The sequence below is a fragment of the Podarcis filfolensis genome, assembly GCF_964270895.1.
Source record: "Podarcis filfolensis genome assembly, chromosome: 3".
In the NCBI taxonomy this organism is placed as follows: Eukaryota; Metazoa; Chordata; class Lepidosauria; order Squamata; family Lacertidae; genus Podarcis; species Podarcis filfolensis.
The window spans coordinates 38,623,560-38,642,739 of NC_139606.1; the positions used below are offsets into that span (position 1 = coordinate 38,623,560).

General features: G+C 41.3%; 1 protein-coding gene across 50 annotated transcripts in view; it reads left to right on the plus strand.

The window, feature by feature from the left end:
* The window catches only part of RIMS1 (regulating synaptic membrane exocytosis 1), a 228,884-nt gene that overhangs the window by 104,465 nt on the left and 105,239 nt on the right, over positions 1-19,180 (plus strand). For 43 of the 50 annotated variants that reach the window (XM_083606964.1, XM_083606986.1, XM_083606965.1 and 40 more), the window contains exons 5-9: positions 3,537-4,414; positions 11,904-11,960; positions 15,604-15,671; positions 16,129-16,239; positions 17,307-17,406. In XM_083606964.1, coding sequence (XP_083463090.1) covers positions 3,537-4,414; positions 11,904-11,960; positions 15,604-15,671; positions 16,129-16,239; positions 17,307-17,406 — 1,214 coding nt within the window. The remainder of the gene's footprint in view (positions 1-3,536; positions 4,415-11,903; positions 11,961-15,603; positions 15,672-16,128; positions 16,240-17,306; positions 17,407-19,180) is intronic. The other 7 variants (XM_083607008.1, XM_083606967.1, XM_083606977.1 and 4 more) reach the window with 1 other exon arrangement.

Here is a 19,180-nt window from a genome sequence, read left to right on the forward strand (position 1 = left end):
CCAAACTGACATTAATTTGGAATATAGAATTACATGCATGTATGTTGGACTTTTTAAAGGCACAAATCCCAGCTTCTGTATATGTGCACAATTAAAGTTAGTATTAGAAAACAAATTGTCCTAAACTGAAAATAATTTGATAATATTAATCTGTAAATGACACAAGATGAATGAAAACAACACTACATGAGTATGCCAAATGTAACTCTTCTGCTGAGGTGGGTTTTTTTTTGAGGGGGGGGGGGAGACGGGACACAGCGGTGGTCTGTCACCTGAATATTGTTGAGCTGAGTTGACTTGATTCATTGATGAAATAATTGTGAAATAGCTTGTGAAAGATGCAAACCTATGCACGATTATGTGGGAGTAAATGTCATTGGATGCAATAGGGCTTCAGCATACATTTTCACGTGAGACTACAGTTCTAAAGGAGGGGAGAGTATTCTTTGTGTATGGCTTACCTTATTTGTATGCTACTTGTCCATGGTGGACAATGTTCAAAGAAGCTCTCAACAAATTTCATCAGATTCTCAAAATACAGCATCAAATTTAAATAGGACAGAGCCAACTTAAAGTTCAACATTACAACAAAATTAACATTTGCACTTAGTTAAAATGTACTAAAAACAGAATTAAGATTAACTAGGTGTGGGGTGGGAAACCCCAAAACTAAATAACTGACTCTACACACACTGCTAGTGCTGGCCTACTCTGAGGTGTAACGGCAGCCATTTTTAAATAGTTTGGGATCTTGAGGGCAGGGTTTTCTCCTGAAGCTGGCTGGTTCCAGCTGGCTTCTTTGTCTCTTCAAGGCTGATGCACATGTGTACCACAGGTATCCTTAGAACGGAAGTATCCCCCTTTTATTTCGCACTGGAGGGGAATTGCACCTGCAATTTTAATGGGTACTTTTATTTTAAAAGATTTTTTAAAAACCAATTAAAATCTGCTTATCAGGTTCATCTTTTTAGTTTTATCAAGGCATTTTAAAATAGAGTACACAAACCAGCTAATCATCTGATCATTGCAGCCCTACTTTACACACCCTCACCCACCCCCCACCCTCTGGCTTGGATCCCAAGAAGGGCCATGCATACTGGATGACCATGCATGTGTTGGGAATACTCTGTTCTCCATTTTTGCCCAAAAAGCTTCTTTTTGAAATGACAGCAGTTTCTCTAGGCACATTTAATTGGATTCAACCAAAGGCCCATCTAGTCCAGCATTCTGTTCTCACAGTGACCACCCAGATGCCTGTGGGAAGCCCACAAGCAGTGTAATTGCCCTATTCCACTTGCAATCTCTAGTATTCAGTGGCATAACTGCCTCTGCTACTGGAGACAGCATCCAGCCTTATCTTCCATTAATTTGTCTAATCCCCTATTAAAGTTAACCAGGTTGGTGGTGGCAAACTCCATTACTTATGCACTGTGTGAAGCAGGGGTGCCAACTTGAATTAAATGCTGGGCTGGGGGCAGATAAACCCTGCCCCACATAACTGATCACATGCCGTGGTGCGCACACACACTATTTGAATGACAGTGCCCATTGACTTGGGGGAAGCCCCCTCAAATTTTTTATTGAGAGGGCTGAAGGGACCTCAGCTCCTAGGAGCTGGCTCCCGTGTTGTGAAGTAATGGAAACTGTATGGGTGACAGCAGAAACAAAGGTTTGGCTGAATGGACTGTTAGTGTCTAGCATGCTCGTATGGCTTCTTTGGAAGGTGGTACTGGGTGGCACTATGGGTTAAACCACTGAGCCTAGGACTTGCTGATCAGAAGGTCAGCGGCTCGAATCCCCGCAATGGGGTGAGCTCCCGTTGCTCAGTCCCTGCTCCTGCCAGCCTAGCAGTTTGAAAGCACGTCAAAGTGCAAGTAGATAAGTAGGTACCGCTCTGGCGGGAAGGTAAACGGCGTTTCCATGCGCTGCTCTGGTTCTCCAGAAACAACTTAGTCATGCTGGCCACATGACCCGGAAGCTGTACACCGGCTCCCTCAGCCAATAAAGCGAGATGAGCGCCGCAACCCCAGAGTCGGCCACGACTGGACCTAATGGTCAGGGGTCCCTTTACTTTTACCTTGCTGTAAAATAGGCAGGAACTTGATGCTCCATACTTGCAGGGAAGTTAATGGAATGCTTGGAATACTCTGTTATTGGTCAACAGGATTGGGAAAAATAACAGCAGCAACAACAACTATTATTATTTATCACCTGCCCTTCACCAGCAGGTCCAGGGTGGATGAAACAATTTCAAATTTAGAATTAAAAACAAAGCAAATTACAGTCACAGGACTAAGGTGGGTCCTGAGAACACAAGTCTCATGTGCCATAGACTAAAGAGGTGCATCTTCAGCAATCACTGAAAACTTCATAGTGAAGAAGCCAGGTGCACCTTTTAATTCCGCAATTCATGGATTAAGGTGAAGTTTTTAGATCCGTTCTCTTGCTTTATGGGTAATTACACTTAGTGATACTGGTTTCTGATCAACTTTGGGCATTTCTTGCTCCAGGCTTTCAAAATAACACATACTAGCTGCAAGCAAATAAAAACTTTCAGAAGGGCTCTATGACTTCTTTCAACACATGCTTTCAGATTTGAGTCTGAATTTCATTTGTCCAGATCCATATTCATGCAATTAAGATGCAAGCATTTTGAAATGTGAGAGTCACTGTATAAATACTTTTTTTTGCTCTGCTGAATGTTGCTGGGAGAGGATTCAGGGATTCCTTTGCTTACATGGAGAGACACTTACTGGCACAAATATTTAGACTCATGATGCCTTGGTCCTAAATGGAGGTTTTTTAAAAATGACTTTTATACATTCTTCTTTACCTATTCCCAAATGGAAATTATTTAAAAAAAACAACAACTTGGGGATTACTGAAAATGGATTTCATTATTTTTCTTTTAGCACCTGCCTTTCCGACATGACAATAATGATGCAGGCGATAATTAAGTTCAAAGGCTTTGTATAATCTTCTCTTTAATTAATGGGGAAGAGCCGTACCTCACATGCTTTGCATGCAAAAGGTCTGAGGGCCAATTCCTGGCACCTCCAGGCCAGGTTGGGAAAAACTCCAGTCTTAAACGCTGACAGTCAATGTAGATTATACTTAAGGAAGTGGACCATTGGTCTGGCACGATGTAATGAAGCTTTTTTAAATTTTTACTTATTGCAATGTAGCTTGCACAAAATTGGGCTCGGGCACATGCCATTGTTTTGTGTGTGATTTGTCCCCTTCGTTCTCCTCCAGTGAGAAAGAAGAGAGCCAGTGTGGTGTAGTGGTTAAGAGCGGTAGACTCGTAATCTGGTGAACTGGTTTCGCGTCTCCGCTCCTCCACATGCAGCTGCTGGGTGACCTTGGGCTAGTCACACTTCTCTGAAGTCTCTCAGCCTCACTTACCTCACAGAGCGTTTGTTGTGGGGGAGGAAAGGAAAGGAGATTGTTAGCCGCTTTGAGACTCCTTAGGGTAGTGATAAAGCGGGATATCAAATCCAAACTCTTCTTCTTCTTCTTCCACCCCTTCCCATCAGGAAGAAGACACCTGCAGGGTCTGAACAGAATGGGAAAGGAGGTGTAAAAGGTGAGCGCAAACGAGTGCCAAAATCCTCACTCCAGCAGGGTGAAGGACAAAGAGATGAGAGGGAATTTAAAGAAAGACGTGATGGTAGAAGATTAGAGAAAGGGAGGTCTCAGGACTATTCAGACTTCCCACACGATTTTGAGGAAGGCAAAGCTATAGATGGAGAGAAGCAAAGGAAAGAAGATGACTATCACACTCGATACAGGAGTGATCCAAACCTGGCAAGGTATCCCGTAAAGCCGCATCCCGACGAGGAGCAGATGCGCATGCATGCAAAAGTTTCAAAAGCACGGCATGAAAGAAGACACAGTGACGTTGCCTTGCCACACACTGAAGTTGAGGAGCCCGAGGTACCTGAGAATAAACTAGGAAAGCACTCACAGGTGCAAGGAACTCAGGACATAAAGTCTCGCCCGGATACTCAGAGGGCGTATGCAATAGAAAGAACAGGTGATGTAAGGATTTCTGTTTCTAAACAATTAGCTAACCATAGCCCACCAACTCCCAGGCATAGCGTGGTTCCTACAGAGCACTTAGAATCCAAAAATCACGACCCCTTTAAAACACAGAGTCGCCTAGATCCTAGCTCTGCTATTCTCAGTCGGAAAGCAAAGCGGGAGAAAATGGAGACCATGCTAAGGAATGATTCCCTTAGTTCTGACCAGTCAGAATCAGTGCGGCCGTCTCCACCAAAGCCCCATAGATCGAAACGGGGTGGAAAGAAAAGACAAATGTCAGTCAGCAGCTCTGAGGAAGAAGGAGCATCAACACCTGAATATACCAGTTGTGATGACGTGGAAATAGAAAGTGAAAGTGTCAGTGAAAAAGGTAAGATAAAGATTTAAATATATATTATGTGTGTGGGGGAAGTTGATCTAAACGTGCCTTTCCTGTCATAATTTACTGAAATTTTGTAAAAACAAAGGAGGCCGCGTTCTCATTATAGCTTTTCCTATCATATGGTTTCCAACCACAGTGCTTTACTCTGAGTCGTAACTAAAGAACAAAATATGCCCTCTGCTACAGAAAGCATCCTCTTCCCTGCCCTGATGAGTTTCTTCTGTGGGTTTCTGTGGTTCCTCAAAAGGGCTCTGCTATGTAGATAGAATGCTTCAGAATGAAAACAACAGCTAGAGACTAGCAACCCATAGTGATGTTTGCACCCCATCTAATATAAATCACATTCTACAGCTATTCAAAGGAGAGCTTGTTAGATATTAAGCAGACTGCAATAAACTGAGTATCTGAAATGTGGACAGACAGTACCAGAATGGTCTTATCTAAACACATTCCTTAGATGTCCCCACTGATTTCCCCACAATAGCCATGATCCAGCAACAAGAAAAAGAAGAACATGTGCTCACATAGGGGATAGAAGCATTTCTGCATTGTTTATCATATGGTAAATTTCAGCTGCAATCTCATACATACTTACTAGGAAGAAATGCCTATTTAATAATGGGATTTGCTTCTTAGTAACTATGCGTAAATGCACTGTGTGTTTTACCCAGTGCTATGGATTGCTTTTCTTATGGTGTGAATAGTAATGGCAAGCCCATGGCATTGAAATAGAACTTCCCTTTAGGAAATTTCTAAAAATGGTTGGATGAGTTGATGTGATGTCATGGAATGTTCACAACAGTTCCATCTGACAAGGGAATTAAGTTGTTCTGATGTTCCACAGTCCAGCATCTGTGAGAGAAGGGAAGTTGTCAGTTTGCCAAGGATTGAAAACTCACACAAGATATGTAGATTAGCCTTGTAGGGCCAGTTGAGGACTGGACAGAGACCTAAGAGGTGGGGAAGCTAAGCTGAAGGGAGTAGGGAGAATAGCAGGGATGAAATGCCATGGTAGGGACCATTAGGAAAATGTTGCCCTTATACAAATCTTTAGTGTGATGATGGCTGGAGTGCTGGTAGAGTTCTGGTTGCCACACCTCAAAAAGGATTTCCTAGAAGTGGAAAAGGTTCAGAAAACGATCAAGGGGTTGAAGCAACTCCCCTGGTAAAGGAAAGTTTACACTATTTGGCGCTTTCTTGTTTAGAAATAAAGCAAGTAAAGGAGGACATGATAGAGGTGCATAAGATTATGCATGTTGTGGACACAGAGTTATATTTTATACTCCTCTCATAAGACTGGAACCCAAGGCCATCTACTGAAGCCAAATGTTGGAAGGTTCAAGACAGTGGATGGGGGGCACTTCACATAGCGTACGGTTAAACTGTGTAGAACTTGCTAGAGATGTCCACTAACGTTGCAGTGTCCACCAACCTGGATGACTATGAAAGATTAGACAATTTTGCAGGGGAATTTTTTTTGTCAATGGCTATAAGCCATGATAGTTATGTTCTACCTCCACTGTTGGAGGCAGTGTATCTGTTGCTGGGAGTCCCAGATGGGGAGAGTACTGGTGCGCTTGGATCCTGTTTGCATGCTTCTCATGGGTTGGCCACAGTGAGAACAGAATGTTGGGCTCGATGGTCCTTTGGCCTCATCCAGCGGGAATGTTCTTAACCTGAAGGCTGGTAGAGAATGCAGATGCTGTATAGAAGGAAGAGGGGGAGAACCACATTGCTCTCCTAGGAGAAAAGGTGGAATATAAACATAATAATAACCGGAGTGGTGGGTGAGGAGGGGCATTCCAGAATGTGGCAGGATATTTTTAATGTTAGTTTTTCAGGTATAAAACATCTCCAAGTGATAGGTGTTTTATGCATGCTTGTTTCTTTACATTTTTTTCTTGTCCTTGTAAACCAGGGTCATGTATTATATCAAACATAGCATACAGGGGTAGGACAGGCAAAATTAGGCAAGAAGTGTTGCCCCATCATGTGAGGTGAACCTGAACCTTAGCCATTTCTGGACCCATTTTCTTCGTTTCAGTAAGCACTTGAAATAACTAGTTAGTTAAATCACATTAATTGTCTGATTTCTCCCAAATCATTGCTCCGTCATTGTCTTTTGTGAAAAACTTCCCACCCACTGGTTTGCTGTAGGAGGGACTAGCAAGATGTCTTCACCCCTGTGTTTGGAGCATGCCATGGTTCATTATGAGGAAAAGCCAATCAGAACCTTGACAAGTTATCAGTAATTCTTGAACTGAAAAAAGTAGAAAATCAGAATGTTGTGAAATGTTTTTCATGCTTAGAATGATTTAATAAGCTATAAAAAGAGGTATATATTTTTCCTGCAGCTCAGGAATTGTTTTCTTTTAATGGCATCAGTACTACATAGAATTGTGGAGCTGGAATATGTGGGAATGCAAACAGAATCAGGGCAAAGACCAGATTTTATTGGATATTTTTAATGTGATATATTAACTCCTTTTTGGAGTTGGTGTTAGAAATAAATAAATTAATGTAAATATGTAATTTTACAAGCACAATAGGAATGAATTGGTTCAAATTAATCCTCTAGTTTTGCTAAACCTTATGCTAAATTGGCCACTAGATGGAGTCTGTGCAATTTAAGTTTCATCTGTCATTTCCCATAAATATTTTCTTAAGTTAGCTACTGAATATTTTATCTACAGTTCCAGAAACATCTGCTAATTCGTTGCCAAATTTCATAAAAGCTTTATCGTACCAGAGACGTTTTTGATATGCAATTTCCAACAGCAGTTTTAAAGTCTTCTGACTCTGTACTTATATGGAAATAGAGTGTAGTTTTATTCACTAGTATGAATTTGAAAAATTCGCTGTAAGGGAGTCATATAGGGAGAATACCTCAACTCTCTTATCATTCATGCTATTAAGAAAGGGCTTGTTTTATATATCTCGTGGATGATAAAGCTTCGTGAGTTAAATGTTTTTCCTGAACCAAGAACTCTGGCTGGAATATGCATTTGCAATGTTTCACAAGGTTGGCCTAATTTTAGAGTAGTATTCATGGCATGTGGGGGGTTATAACCCTTTTTTGGCCCATGGGCATATTTGACAACCAGAAAAAAAGACTAGGGACCCTGCAGCTTTCTCCTCCCCAGCTGCAATCTACCTTAAATTGACCCCTCACTACAATTAGGCTTGAAAAAACCTCCTCTGTTAGCTAAAGGAGGTTTCTTTCCACTAAGGGAGTATGGAGGTATGGTGACCCATTGGCAACCAATGTGTTAGCTGATATTCCAATGCTTTGAGTAGCTGTATCAGGAACTGTGTATAGTAATAGTTGCAGGTAGGTAGCCGTGTTGGTCTGCCGTACTCGAAACAAAATAATAATAAAAAAATTCCTTCCAGTAGCACCTTAGAAGCCAATTAAGTTTGTTATTGGTATGAGCTTTCCTGTGCATGCACACTACTTCAGAGACACTGAAACAGAAGTCAGCAGACCCTTATATATAGTGAGAGGGTGGGAAGGGTGGTGGGAATGGGTGATTGGCTGATAGGTGTGGTAAACCTGTTGACGACTGTTAACGACTGCAATTGGTCTTACAGGAAAAAACAAGGGGTGAGATGGCTAAAGATAGCTTTATCATGTATAATGAGATAAGAATCCAATGTCTCTATTCAGACCAGGTCTCTCAATGGTTTTAAGTTTGGTAATAAGTTGCAATTCAGCAACTTCTGCTTTGTCACTATGATGCCACAATTTAGGTTTCGCTCACAGACCTGAAATGGGGCACCAGTGAAGCAATGTGTTGTCAAATCTACCACACCAACAGTACCGAAATCATATTGAAATACCCTTGACAGACTGGAACAGAACTGTAGCCATATCTCTATGAGTTCTTACTGACAGCCAGTGCTAGACCTTTGTTCTTGAACTTTGCTGGATTAAAGAGAAACAAAAACCTTAATCAAGCACATTTTAAAAGTTATGCTAGTGATGGCTTGCTTTGTTATCAACTTCTGCCCTTTGTCACACATCTATCCTTGAGCAGCCAATAGGAAGCATTGGTTGAGATAGGAAAAGAGATACCTCTGAGACCCACCTTGTGCCTTCCCAGTACCACCATGTAATCCCTATATTCCTAGACCTGGGAAAAGGAAGTTGTGACTAGTCCTTCCAAAGCTCAGCACAGTACAGGATGTATCCTCTAAACCAATGAGGGCCGTAAGGTGGTGGTGAGAGACAGGATGTTAGGGAAGCAGCGGTTTAGACCTGCGAACACAAACTTATTTGCATTTAGGTGCTTGGGGGAACTGTCACAAAGCAGAAACTGTTGATGGAGCCATATTTTTGCAGTGAAACACAATGTGCCTTTTATTAATCGCCTCAGCCTTAGAACCACAGACTTGGAAGGAACCCCACTACTGCGGCATCCCCAAAAGGGTGGAATTCCAGCTTCAGCTTAAAAACTTCCAACAAAGGAGGGTCAACCACTACCCGGGGCAATCCGTTCCACCGTCAAACAGTTTGCACCATCCAGGAGTGTTTCCTGATGTTTACACTTTTATTGTTTAGTCGTTTAGTCGTGTCCGACTCTAAATATTGTTTATTCTACTTAGAACCCATTGGGTGAGGTTGAACCTTCCAGAGCAGGGGTGGCCAAGGGGGTGTCCTGCAGATGTTACTGATGGGAACTCCCATTATCCCTGGTTACTGGCTGTGCTGGTTAGACTGACTGAAATTGTAGTCTGTAACATCTGGGGGGCACCATGTCAGCTACTTCCTGCTCTGGAGCAACAGAAAATTAATGTGGTCCATCACCTCTCTCAAAACTATGTAACCACACTTCCAGTAATGAGGATATGGGTGGTATGTTCAGAACCTTTGCTCTGCTTGCTTTATGAGAAGAAATGAAAACATTAACCCGTATTGTCCAGATTTCCTTTATCTGTGTCATCACAATCCTAATCGTAGCTTGGCCTAGAAAATTGTGATGAGGATTAGGATGTGTTGCTTGTGGCAACATTAGAGAAGTATTAAATATTATATAAAATCTGCCATTTGTCTTCTATAGGGGCAAATCAGGGCAAAAGAAGAATAAAAGCACTTCTGTGGAATGAAATTTGACCTAGTGCAGTCAGCTTACTCTCTGCCCTTCTCCTGTCTCTGTGACCCCCCCCCCAGGTCAGAGTGTGAATCATTTGGAGCTAGGTAAAATACATAGAAAAATACAAACTAATAATAATAATAATAATACCCTTGATTATATTTTTCAGGGTATCTGGTTTATTAAATTTTCTTTTTAATGAACATTAATACTACAATGTTCCTAACAGACATGCAGAACGCAAAATATATTATGTTCCATGTCCACCCTGATTGCAGTATTTTCATTCAGGCATCAATTAAACTGCTTTCGCCATTCAGTTGTTAGGAGTTTACGATGGGCTGATTTGAGGGTGTTGATAATGATTTGTGTTTCAAATGCTCCATGCTTTCTGGTAGATTTTGTAGTAATTTCACAGTGCTGCTGGCTCAGATGTCTACCCGTAAGTCAGTCGAAGTCATGGCCTTGGGGTGGGGCTCTCCATATAGTTTTGCAGCCCCTTCCTGTACCTGGTCCCGCTTTGCACAAGTAGTACATTAAAATATTTGTAGTGTCAACTAACCGCTACCATTGTGTTAGTACAGTGCTGACCTATAGTACAGTATACCACTGAGAAATCTGTAAGATGTTATAAAAGGTAAAAGTAAAGGACCCCTGACAGTTAAGTCCAGTCGCAAACAGCTCTGGGGTTGCGTGGTCATCTCGCTTTCCTGGCCGAGGGAGCCAACGTTTGTCCGCAGACAGCTTCCGGGTCATGTGGCCAGCATGACTAAGCCGCTTCTGGTGAAACCAGAGCAGCGCACGGAAACGCCGTTTACCTTCCCACCGGAGTGGTACCTATTTATCTACTTGCATTTTGACGTGCTTTCGAACTGCTACATTCAACTGCTTTATTCAACTACAAATATTATTTTGTCTCTCCCTGCCCCATCTGCATGGGAGACAAAACTGCTGCAAAGGGAAGAGACCTGTGCCAGCGCTAAGAAAATCTCCATCTGCCTCTTTCGACTCACTTTCTCTCTGCCCATGGAAATGCCCCCAGTTTCTGGAAGAAGTGGTCCATGTTCTGTGAGTGCCCCTTGGCAGTTGCCCAAGGCTTGTCTCGGTCAGCAGGTGAGAGCAGCATCCAGTAAACATATGCCTTCTGGCCCAGCTTTAGCTGCTTTTGCCTTTGGATCAGGCAACCTGAAGAACAGCTTCGCCAGGTGGTGGGCTTCTCTGCTTTCTAACCCAACTCACACATTTCTGTGGTGGCCTCCTAAGGGTGGGTGGGTCGGGTTTAATTTGTGTTGTGCCTGTGTTTAAATTGCACAGCAAAAACTCAGTCTAAATGTACTAAAGAGGAAGAACGGCTGCCGCATTGTTACTGATTCCATTGATACTTGTGCTTCGAATAGCATTTGTCTGTGTCAAGTACTGGCAGATAAAACATTTATTTTCCCACCTCTGTGGGCAGGGAGCAGTGTTTTGTTTGGGGGGTTTCTCCTCCCCCCCCCCCCGTCAGACTGTCTCGTGGAGTCTCCTAAAATCATTAAGGATTCTCCATAGCCAGAGAGGCTCTTTAGCATTGCACTGAGCATGTATAGATTAATGCAGTAATCAATGCTCTCTCCACACTGCAGAGATTTGTATTGATGGCTGTGGCTCTTGTGGCCTTGTTTGGTGTCACTGTTGTAGAGTGTTTGACATTGCAGAATAATTTGGCATTGGCTCAGGAGACAAGGACTACAGGGACTTGTCTTATAGACCTGGCTTTGTACTGATTTGTTTTTTGGAGGGGGGTTTCCTCTCTCCCCCCCCCTCTCCACCCGTTGCGGTTACGGCTTTGCTACAGTCGCAGGCTGGAATTCAGCAACCTGCTTGAAGTCGGTTCTGCTTGTTTAGGTGCTCTGAGCTGAAGCTGCTATGTTTGCTGGTTTCCTTCAGTTTCTTCTCCATACGGTGTATTCGGGGACAGGTAATCTAATAGTACTGTCAGAATGGGAGGCTGTAGATGACTGTAAAATATTATTGCCAATCAGTCTGAGTTTTGAAAAGGTTTCTTCTGGTGGTGAAGTACAAGCATAAGGGTGGGGGGAAGAGATAAAAAGAGCCATTTTTCTTGCTCTTTCGGGGGCGGGCAGGTTCCTTTATCTTTCATAATACCCATTCCTGATTTTTAAGTATATAACTGTGTTTTTAAAATATAAGCTGACTTTTTCAACCATAAATATGTGTTTAGATTTTTTTAAATTTTATTTTAAAATAACCTGTCTGTAAATGTAATTCTGGACAGGGTAAATCTCATTTAGCCATAAACAATATTGCACGTTCGAGAAAGTAATCAGATTTCAGAGGTTTTGATGGTCAGGGAACATATAATCATTCAGATATATTATTTTTAGCTAATCTGTTTGGCAGAAGAGAGTTGGTGTGCCCTGCGTCTCCTGAGTCGTGTTGTGGTTAGTAAATTTCATAGCCTTCAAATTGCAATAATGCAGCCTGTGTATTATCATATAGTATGCTTTTGGATTTATTTATTTTTAAATACAATGTTCCCAGTTGAAAGCATTGCATTTCAGTTTTAGGTGTTCATGACTCTAATCTTGAATGTACCGTATTCATTTTTGGGCACTTTATATAGCAAACTGAACACAGGGAAGCTAAGGAGAGAAAGCAATCGACAAATTCTAGCCCAACCAACTTTGGTTAGCAATATCATGTTTGCCATAAAAATAATGTTGTGAAAGATAAAGCGTCTGAGCATGTTTGTGAGAGAGAAATTGTATAATAGAGTATACATTCTTGAATGCTGCTGTTAAAGTATCATTGTCATTAAGAATTAGGGACTCCATTTAATATGTCTGAAGTGAAATGGCACAAATAACAATGAGAGAAGGTATATTGTTTGCTCTTCAGAGGGAGAAATCTGTGCCTGAATGTGAATTTGTGCCAGTGCTCCTTCTTGTATGTTGCTTCCTGTCAGTTGCAACCATACTCTTGTTCCTTATATATTCAGGCTTCATCCTTTGAGGCAAGGTTGACAACATATTTGAGTGGGTTGTCAGCTGATGCCTCTCCCTCATTGGCAACATGGAGGCGCTAACTGGTGATGCCTCCAGTTGGGGGGAATGCAGGGCAGGATTCATGTGGTGAGCTCTACCACAACATGTGCCCAAGTATGCCAGTTTACGGCACCAGATTTGCTTTGATGAGTATGCTGGCTTTGCACAACTACATACTTGCACACACCTCCTTCCATATTCACATGCCCTTGCACTAAGTTCAGAGGGGGAGGACCTGCCCATGATCCCACTGTTAGCTGAAGTTTGTAGGGTAGGGTGCATGAGACGGCCTTCTCTGTGGTGGCTCCCTACTTCTAGAATCCTTTGAGGTGTGTCTGGTACTGATACTACACTAACATTTTCATGACAAGTGAAAATGCAGCTCTTTGCACAGCCCTTTAGGAGGGGATGAGAAGTGTGATGAGTCACTTGGCCATGATAGTATCTAGCTTGTTTCAGTATTTTTTTCTGATTCTTTTAATTATAATTTTAAAAGTAATTGTATATATAATATGGTTTGTTGTTTTTTAATTTTATTTACTGTACTTTGTTTGAATGAAGGTGTGGTTTTGTTCTGCCCTGGGACTATCTGGTGAAGAACAGATGATAAATGTTAAAACTAAATAAATATGGATAGCCTTAATTTGATCTAGCACGTCAAAAAGGGGAGGAACTTTAGGAAAGATTCTGCAAGTTCAGCAACAACCCTAGCAAGAAAGCTCCCTAAACTATGGCTAATGTTAACTGTGGTTTGATTAAGAACATAAGAAGAGGTTGCAGCATGATGCCAAAGGCCCATCTGGACCAGCATCTTGTTCTCAGCTGGCAACTGGATGCCTTGGATTATTAGTTTCATAATGCATTGTTTGGAGTTGGCTTGTTTCAAGCAAACCATAGTTAAAATTAAAATGGCCAATCTATGATGACATAGGAAACCGTGGTTAATCTAAAAATTAAAGCAGGTGCATCCAAAGCAGATTGGGGAAGGGTAGGCTTACTCTTGTAATATTAAACTTTGGTTTAACATAAGGGTTGGCTATGTACTATATATATATAGAGCCCAATGACAAATAAATGTGCCATTGATGCTGATGCTGCTGGTTGTTGTTGTTATCCTCTTCATCATCTGTATTACAGCTCCGTAAAGTAGTTTGACATTATTAGCCCCCTATTACAGGTTTGGGTGGGGCTGGGGATAAGAGATAATGAATGAGCTGCTTTAGACTAATTAATGAATTCATGGCAGAGGTAAAGCAGAGTCTGCACAGTTTGCATTAGTTGATAATCAACAATAGCAGAGTGGCTAACAGTGCAATCCTGTGCATGTTTACTCAGAAGTAAGTTCTGCTAATTTCAATTAGACTTGTTAGGTAAGTGTGCAGAGAATTGTGCTCCAGCTTGTCTTTACAAGGAAGCATCTTCTTGTACAGAATCCTGATCGGTATTCTAAACTGCAATCTCTGCGAATTGATTATTATAATTCATTTGTTGGTCATCATTGCATAACACAGAAGCATATACGTCTCTCTCCATCACTTCACATCATGTAATTCATTCATCTTTTCTGTCTACCCCTTTTACTTGTGTGTCATCTCAAGTACATTTCCAGTTTTGCCTCCATTATTCAAACTAATATTGTGTATATATACTACTACATACCACACAAAATTATTTTAACTACTATCAATTGCTTACTAGCACAGCTATGTGTATGTCACTTGTTGTAGCTTTGGTTGCTTCTGTCTCCCCCAAATAGTGAGATGTTGAGAGCAGTTTTACTGGAAATTGATTATGATGGTGTGATATTTCTGAGTTGGATCCAGCTGAAGTTAGCTGAACTTGAGTTCCATTGAAATCAGTAACACAAGTTAGCCATCATTTAAGTGCTATTGATTTAAATAGGAACTATCTGCAGCTAACTTTAGCCTGAAGTACAGTCCTATGTATTTGCAAATGTACACAAGTAGGCCATATGGGGACCTGGAGCAAGCAAGCAGCTGCTCAAAATTTACTGCAGTTGGAAATTGCGGGGTTGACACAATCAAGCTTGTGTTTATAGCATGCAAATAGAGTGTGTTGTTTTATATGTAGAGGGGTCCAAGGTTCAACCCTAGGCACCTCCATTGAAATCATCTCAGGTTACAGGAAATATGGCACCTGAAATCCAGAAGAAATACTATCAGAATGGAGCTAGATAGGCCAGAATAAATAGCCCAGTTCTGCTTGATGAAATGAGTTATATTGGGTCATGGGCTCATCTTTCTCTTTCTCTGATATGACTGTGAGGAAGATTTTGGTTTCACTTAACTGTAGCTTAAACCCAACAAACTGGTTAATCGTAAGCATGGATTGTTTGAAACAAGCCAGCTTCAAAGCATGGATTATGAAGCTGGCTTGTTTTATCAAACCACAGTTAACATTAATCATAGTTTAGGATTTGGATGACCCACTAAACTCTCGTTAATCTGAAAGTGTAGCAGAAGCTTCTGATTTCCTCCTTGTGCCTGTGCTGAATGAGAGCATCCACCCCTGGGTAGGAAGACTTGACTCAGTCTGGTATTGCTAAACTATGATTTAACACACGTATGGGGAAGCTATAGTCTTCTATATGTTGTTGAGCTACAACTCCCATTGTTCCTGACCATGGGCCATGCCAGCTGGGTCTGATGAGAGTGATGAGAGAAGTCCAACAACACCTAGAGAGCCATAGGTTCCTCAGACTTGATTTAGGATGTCATCTGAATGTGGCCAATCTGAAGTATCTCCTTGTATTTTTATATGCTAGCAACATCAGCATCTTGAAACACTGTAATATAGAAACAGTCTTAACAAATTATAAACTCAGCCAAAACATAAACTCAATCATCATGCAAGATCTGCAGTTGAATAGGGAATTGTATATTATTATTATTATTATTATTATTATTATTATTATTATTATTTCTAAATTCAAACACTAAATTCAGTTCAACTCATAATACAGTTAATGCATTTCCTTCAGAATACATATTTCATTTCTTTCCTTTCCTATATATTCCAGGTGATTTGGATTATTACTGGCTTGATCCTGCCACGTGGCACAGTAGGGAGACATCTCCTATTAGCTCGGTAAGAAATATGCCAAATTGGTCTATTGGATTAAATTAAAATAAACGATTATTTTTTTTATTATCATTATGGTGTTGGTTGGTTCTTAACATGATGATATGAAAAAAGACTGTGAGTTGTTTTTATGAATAATCACAAAACACCTTTAATAGGTAGGATATTTTTGTAGAAAATCTACTCCTTCATCCAATGAATAAACTTAATAGAAAAATGGTATGTTAAACCATAAGGAGTTGTGTACTTTGTCTTGGATCGTAAGTGTGCCTGCCATTCTAAGTACTATGCTGGAGACAGCAAACAGTTTAAATAACCAGCATAGGCAACACGCGGTCCATTGATAACTATAAAAATAGATGCCCAACACCTTTATTACATCGGGGGAAAGAGTGTGGCTTACAGACTTGATTTGTATGCATAAACAGGAATTTGCTTCTCCTTGTTTGCTTATTTTTAATAGCACCCTGTAACGTGGCAACCATCTAAAGAAGGAGATCGCCTAATTGGTCGTGTTATTCTCAACAAGAGAACAACTATGCCAAAAGAGTCAGGTGCATTGCTGGGACTCAAGGTAAGTACTGTGGAGGTTAGGCTGTAAATTCATTCCAATATATTTTAAAGGTTGGCTGTGGCCTCAGCGAGAGAACTAAGTGATGGGTGGTGTCTCCTTCTCAGGGTACTAATCTTATCTTTGGTTTTTGGACCTTGTGGTAGGAAAAGAGGAAAAGGATGCTGTGAGCCAGTCCGCACCTTCCCAAGTATGAAAATAGAATCATGAGCCATAGAAATATATTTGGCATTTCTGCTCCTTTAATGTCTGAGGCAGGGGCCTGACATAGATATAATTTGCAGATAGGCTCAGCAGCCTTTTCTGACCTTTCTCTTCCTCCCTGTGAATTCCTAATATAGACAGATGAATTCCAAACTCCTTTCCAAATAGGGGAACATCTCCCTTCATTAAGAACAGTGAATGCATATTAGGTTGCCAGTTTAAATAGCCATGGACTGAGCAGGTTCAAGCTGGCCATAACTTTTAATTAGAGTTTAATGGGAAGTGGAAAATAATAATCATAAGATTATCATCCTACTAGATCAGACGGAAGGGCACATTAGTCCTGCATTCTGTTCCCACAGGGGCCCAATCAGGAACGTATGTGATTCCCACAATCAGGACACAGTTGGAAGTAGCAATGTTTCTGAATACCAGTTGCTGGAAACCACAGGAGGGGAGAAGGTTCCTGTGCTCGAATCCTGCTTGCTGTTTTTTCACAGGCATCTGTTTGGCCACTGTGAGAACAGGATGGTGGACTAGCATGAGCCATTGGCCTGGTCCAGCAGGCTTTCCTAACATTCATAATCCGTGTTTTGACCTAGAATCTGTTTAAGTATTAATATGAATATGAGAACTTATAGAAATATAGTTTTGCATGTATAAGGCCTCTGAACATTACATAAAATATCACTTCAGCAAGGACTGTTTTAACTTTGAACTTGTGTGGCCTGTGTGTAAACATTCTGGTCAGCAAGTCGTGATAGGTAACTTGCAGCTGTCTATTGGATTAAATAGTTTTTCATTGCATTCCTTCAAATGTAATCCACTGTATTCTGAAAACTGACACTTTCCCCCCACTCACTCAGGTTGTAGGAGGAAAAATGACCGATTTAGGACGACTTGGTGCCTTCATTACCAAAGTAAAGAAAGGTAGCTTGGCTGATGTGGTGGGACATCTAAGAGCAGGTAACTCAAGCCACTGAATTATTTTTTTTTGATGTTGCAAAAACAGCACTACTGTTGTGTTTTGTGCTGCATTTACAGCAGGAACGCAGAACTTTTTCAGGACCACATTTCCCCATAAACCTTCTGGGGGCCAGAGCTGGGTGGGCAGAGGCCAAAGCAGGCAGAGCATCAGATTTGACCCTTACATACTATGTACAGTGGGCTACCTTCCAGTCATGCAAAAGTCAGAGGTTCTTACATCTACAGACAACACACACCACTCCCCAACCTTCATCTAGGCATTATGATAGTTAGAGGACATGTTTCAGCCAAGCAGCAGCTCTCATGGGGAGTGTGGAGTGGGCTCACTGCGGGGCATGGTGTGAGGACAGGGCTTGAGTCCTGGGGAGGGAGCAGGGCATAGGGAGAGTCCCAAGGCCCAGACGGAGAGGCCTAGAGTGCTGCATTTCATCTCCAGGCATGAGGTTCCCTATCCCAATTTAAAGTTTGCAATAAAACATTTCAGTCTAATGTGATGGTAGCAATACATTGACAATCACTATCTTTACTGTCTGTAATAGTGTGCAGGTTGCCCTTAGAAGCAGCTATTTATATATGGTGAAAATTAAAAAAGCGTTATATTTATATAAAGAATTGGAAGGACTTCCTTATGTATGCATTAAACATTTAATAACATGTTTAATTTTTAAAATAGCATTTAAATATTAAGTGTTGACATTATTATCAAATTGCTTACGTGAGCAAAAATGGGCCCTAAATGAATCCACCCAGTTGAGTGCACTGATCCCCATGAGAAGAAGCACCTTTAGATTGCATGCTTGACGCCCTCTGCTTAAGTGAACATGGAAGTCTGAAAATAAATGGATACATGCAGTGCTTCTGCAGATCTGCTTGGGGGCCAGAGCTATGCTGGTGCCTGGACTCCCCATTCTGTGTTAGACGGACAGATACTTTGGAATACAGAAGGAAATCGTGTTCAGTGCAGTAAAGGACTCCTTATAGAAAATGACGGGAAGTGATGAAAATTGGGGGCTTTGCAAATTTTTTGGATCTGTGGATTTTATTTCCATATAGATAGCTCAGTTGGTAGCAGATGAGACTCTTAATCTCAGGGTTCGAGTCCCAGGTTGGGTGAAAGATTCCTGCACTGCAAGAAGTTGGACTAGGTGATCCTCAAGGTCCCTTCCAACTCTACATTTCTGTGTTTCTGCGATTGTGTTTGTATTCAAGGTGTTAGCAGAGTACACTGTATACAAAATGAACTGAACTAAGCTTTGACGTGAGGATCGTCAAACAGCAGTCTGCTTGGCATGAAAAAGAGCCAGGACTCTTTGAGCAGCCTCTTTGAACATTGAAACCCCTGAAGAAAGTGTTGGTGTTTGATTGGCCACTTGGAGGAGCTTACTTCTGTCTACATGCATTGGCCAGGAGGGTGCTTCTCATAGAATCATGGAATTGTAGGGTCAGAAAAACCCCCAAAGGTCATTTAATCCAACCCCTGCAATGCAGGAATCTCCTGTCTGGCCGGCATACGAAGAGGTCACTAGCATACACAGAAGATGGATTCTGTCACAAATTTAGTTTTGCACAATTAAAATGGATTAAAGTGCTCTGGCACAACAAACACACTTAATAAAGAGCCAGGCATTTTATGATAGGGAAAGTGATGAGAAAATGCACTAGAAAAAATGAGATAATGTTCAATTGATGGGAAGTCATATAATCTTATTGCAACTAAACAGGATGAATGCTCAATAAATAGTGGGTGTTGATT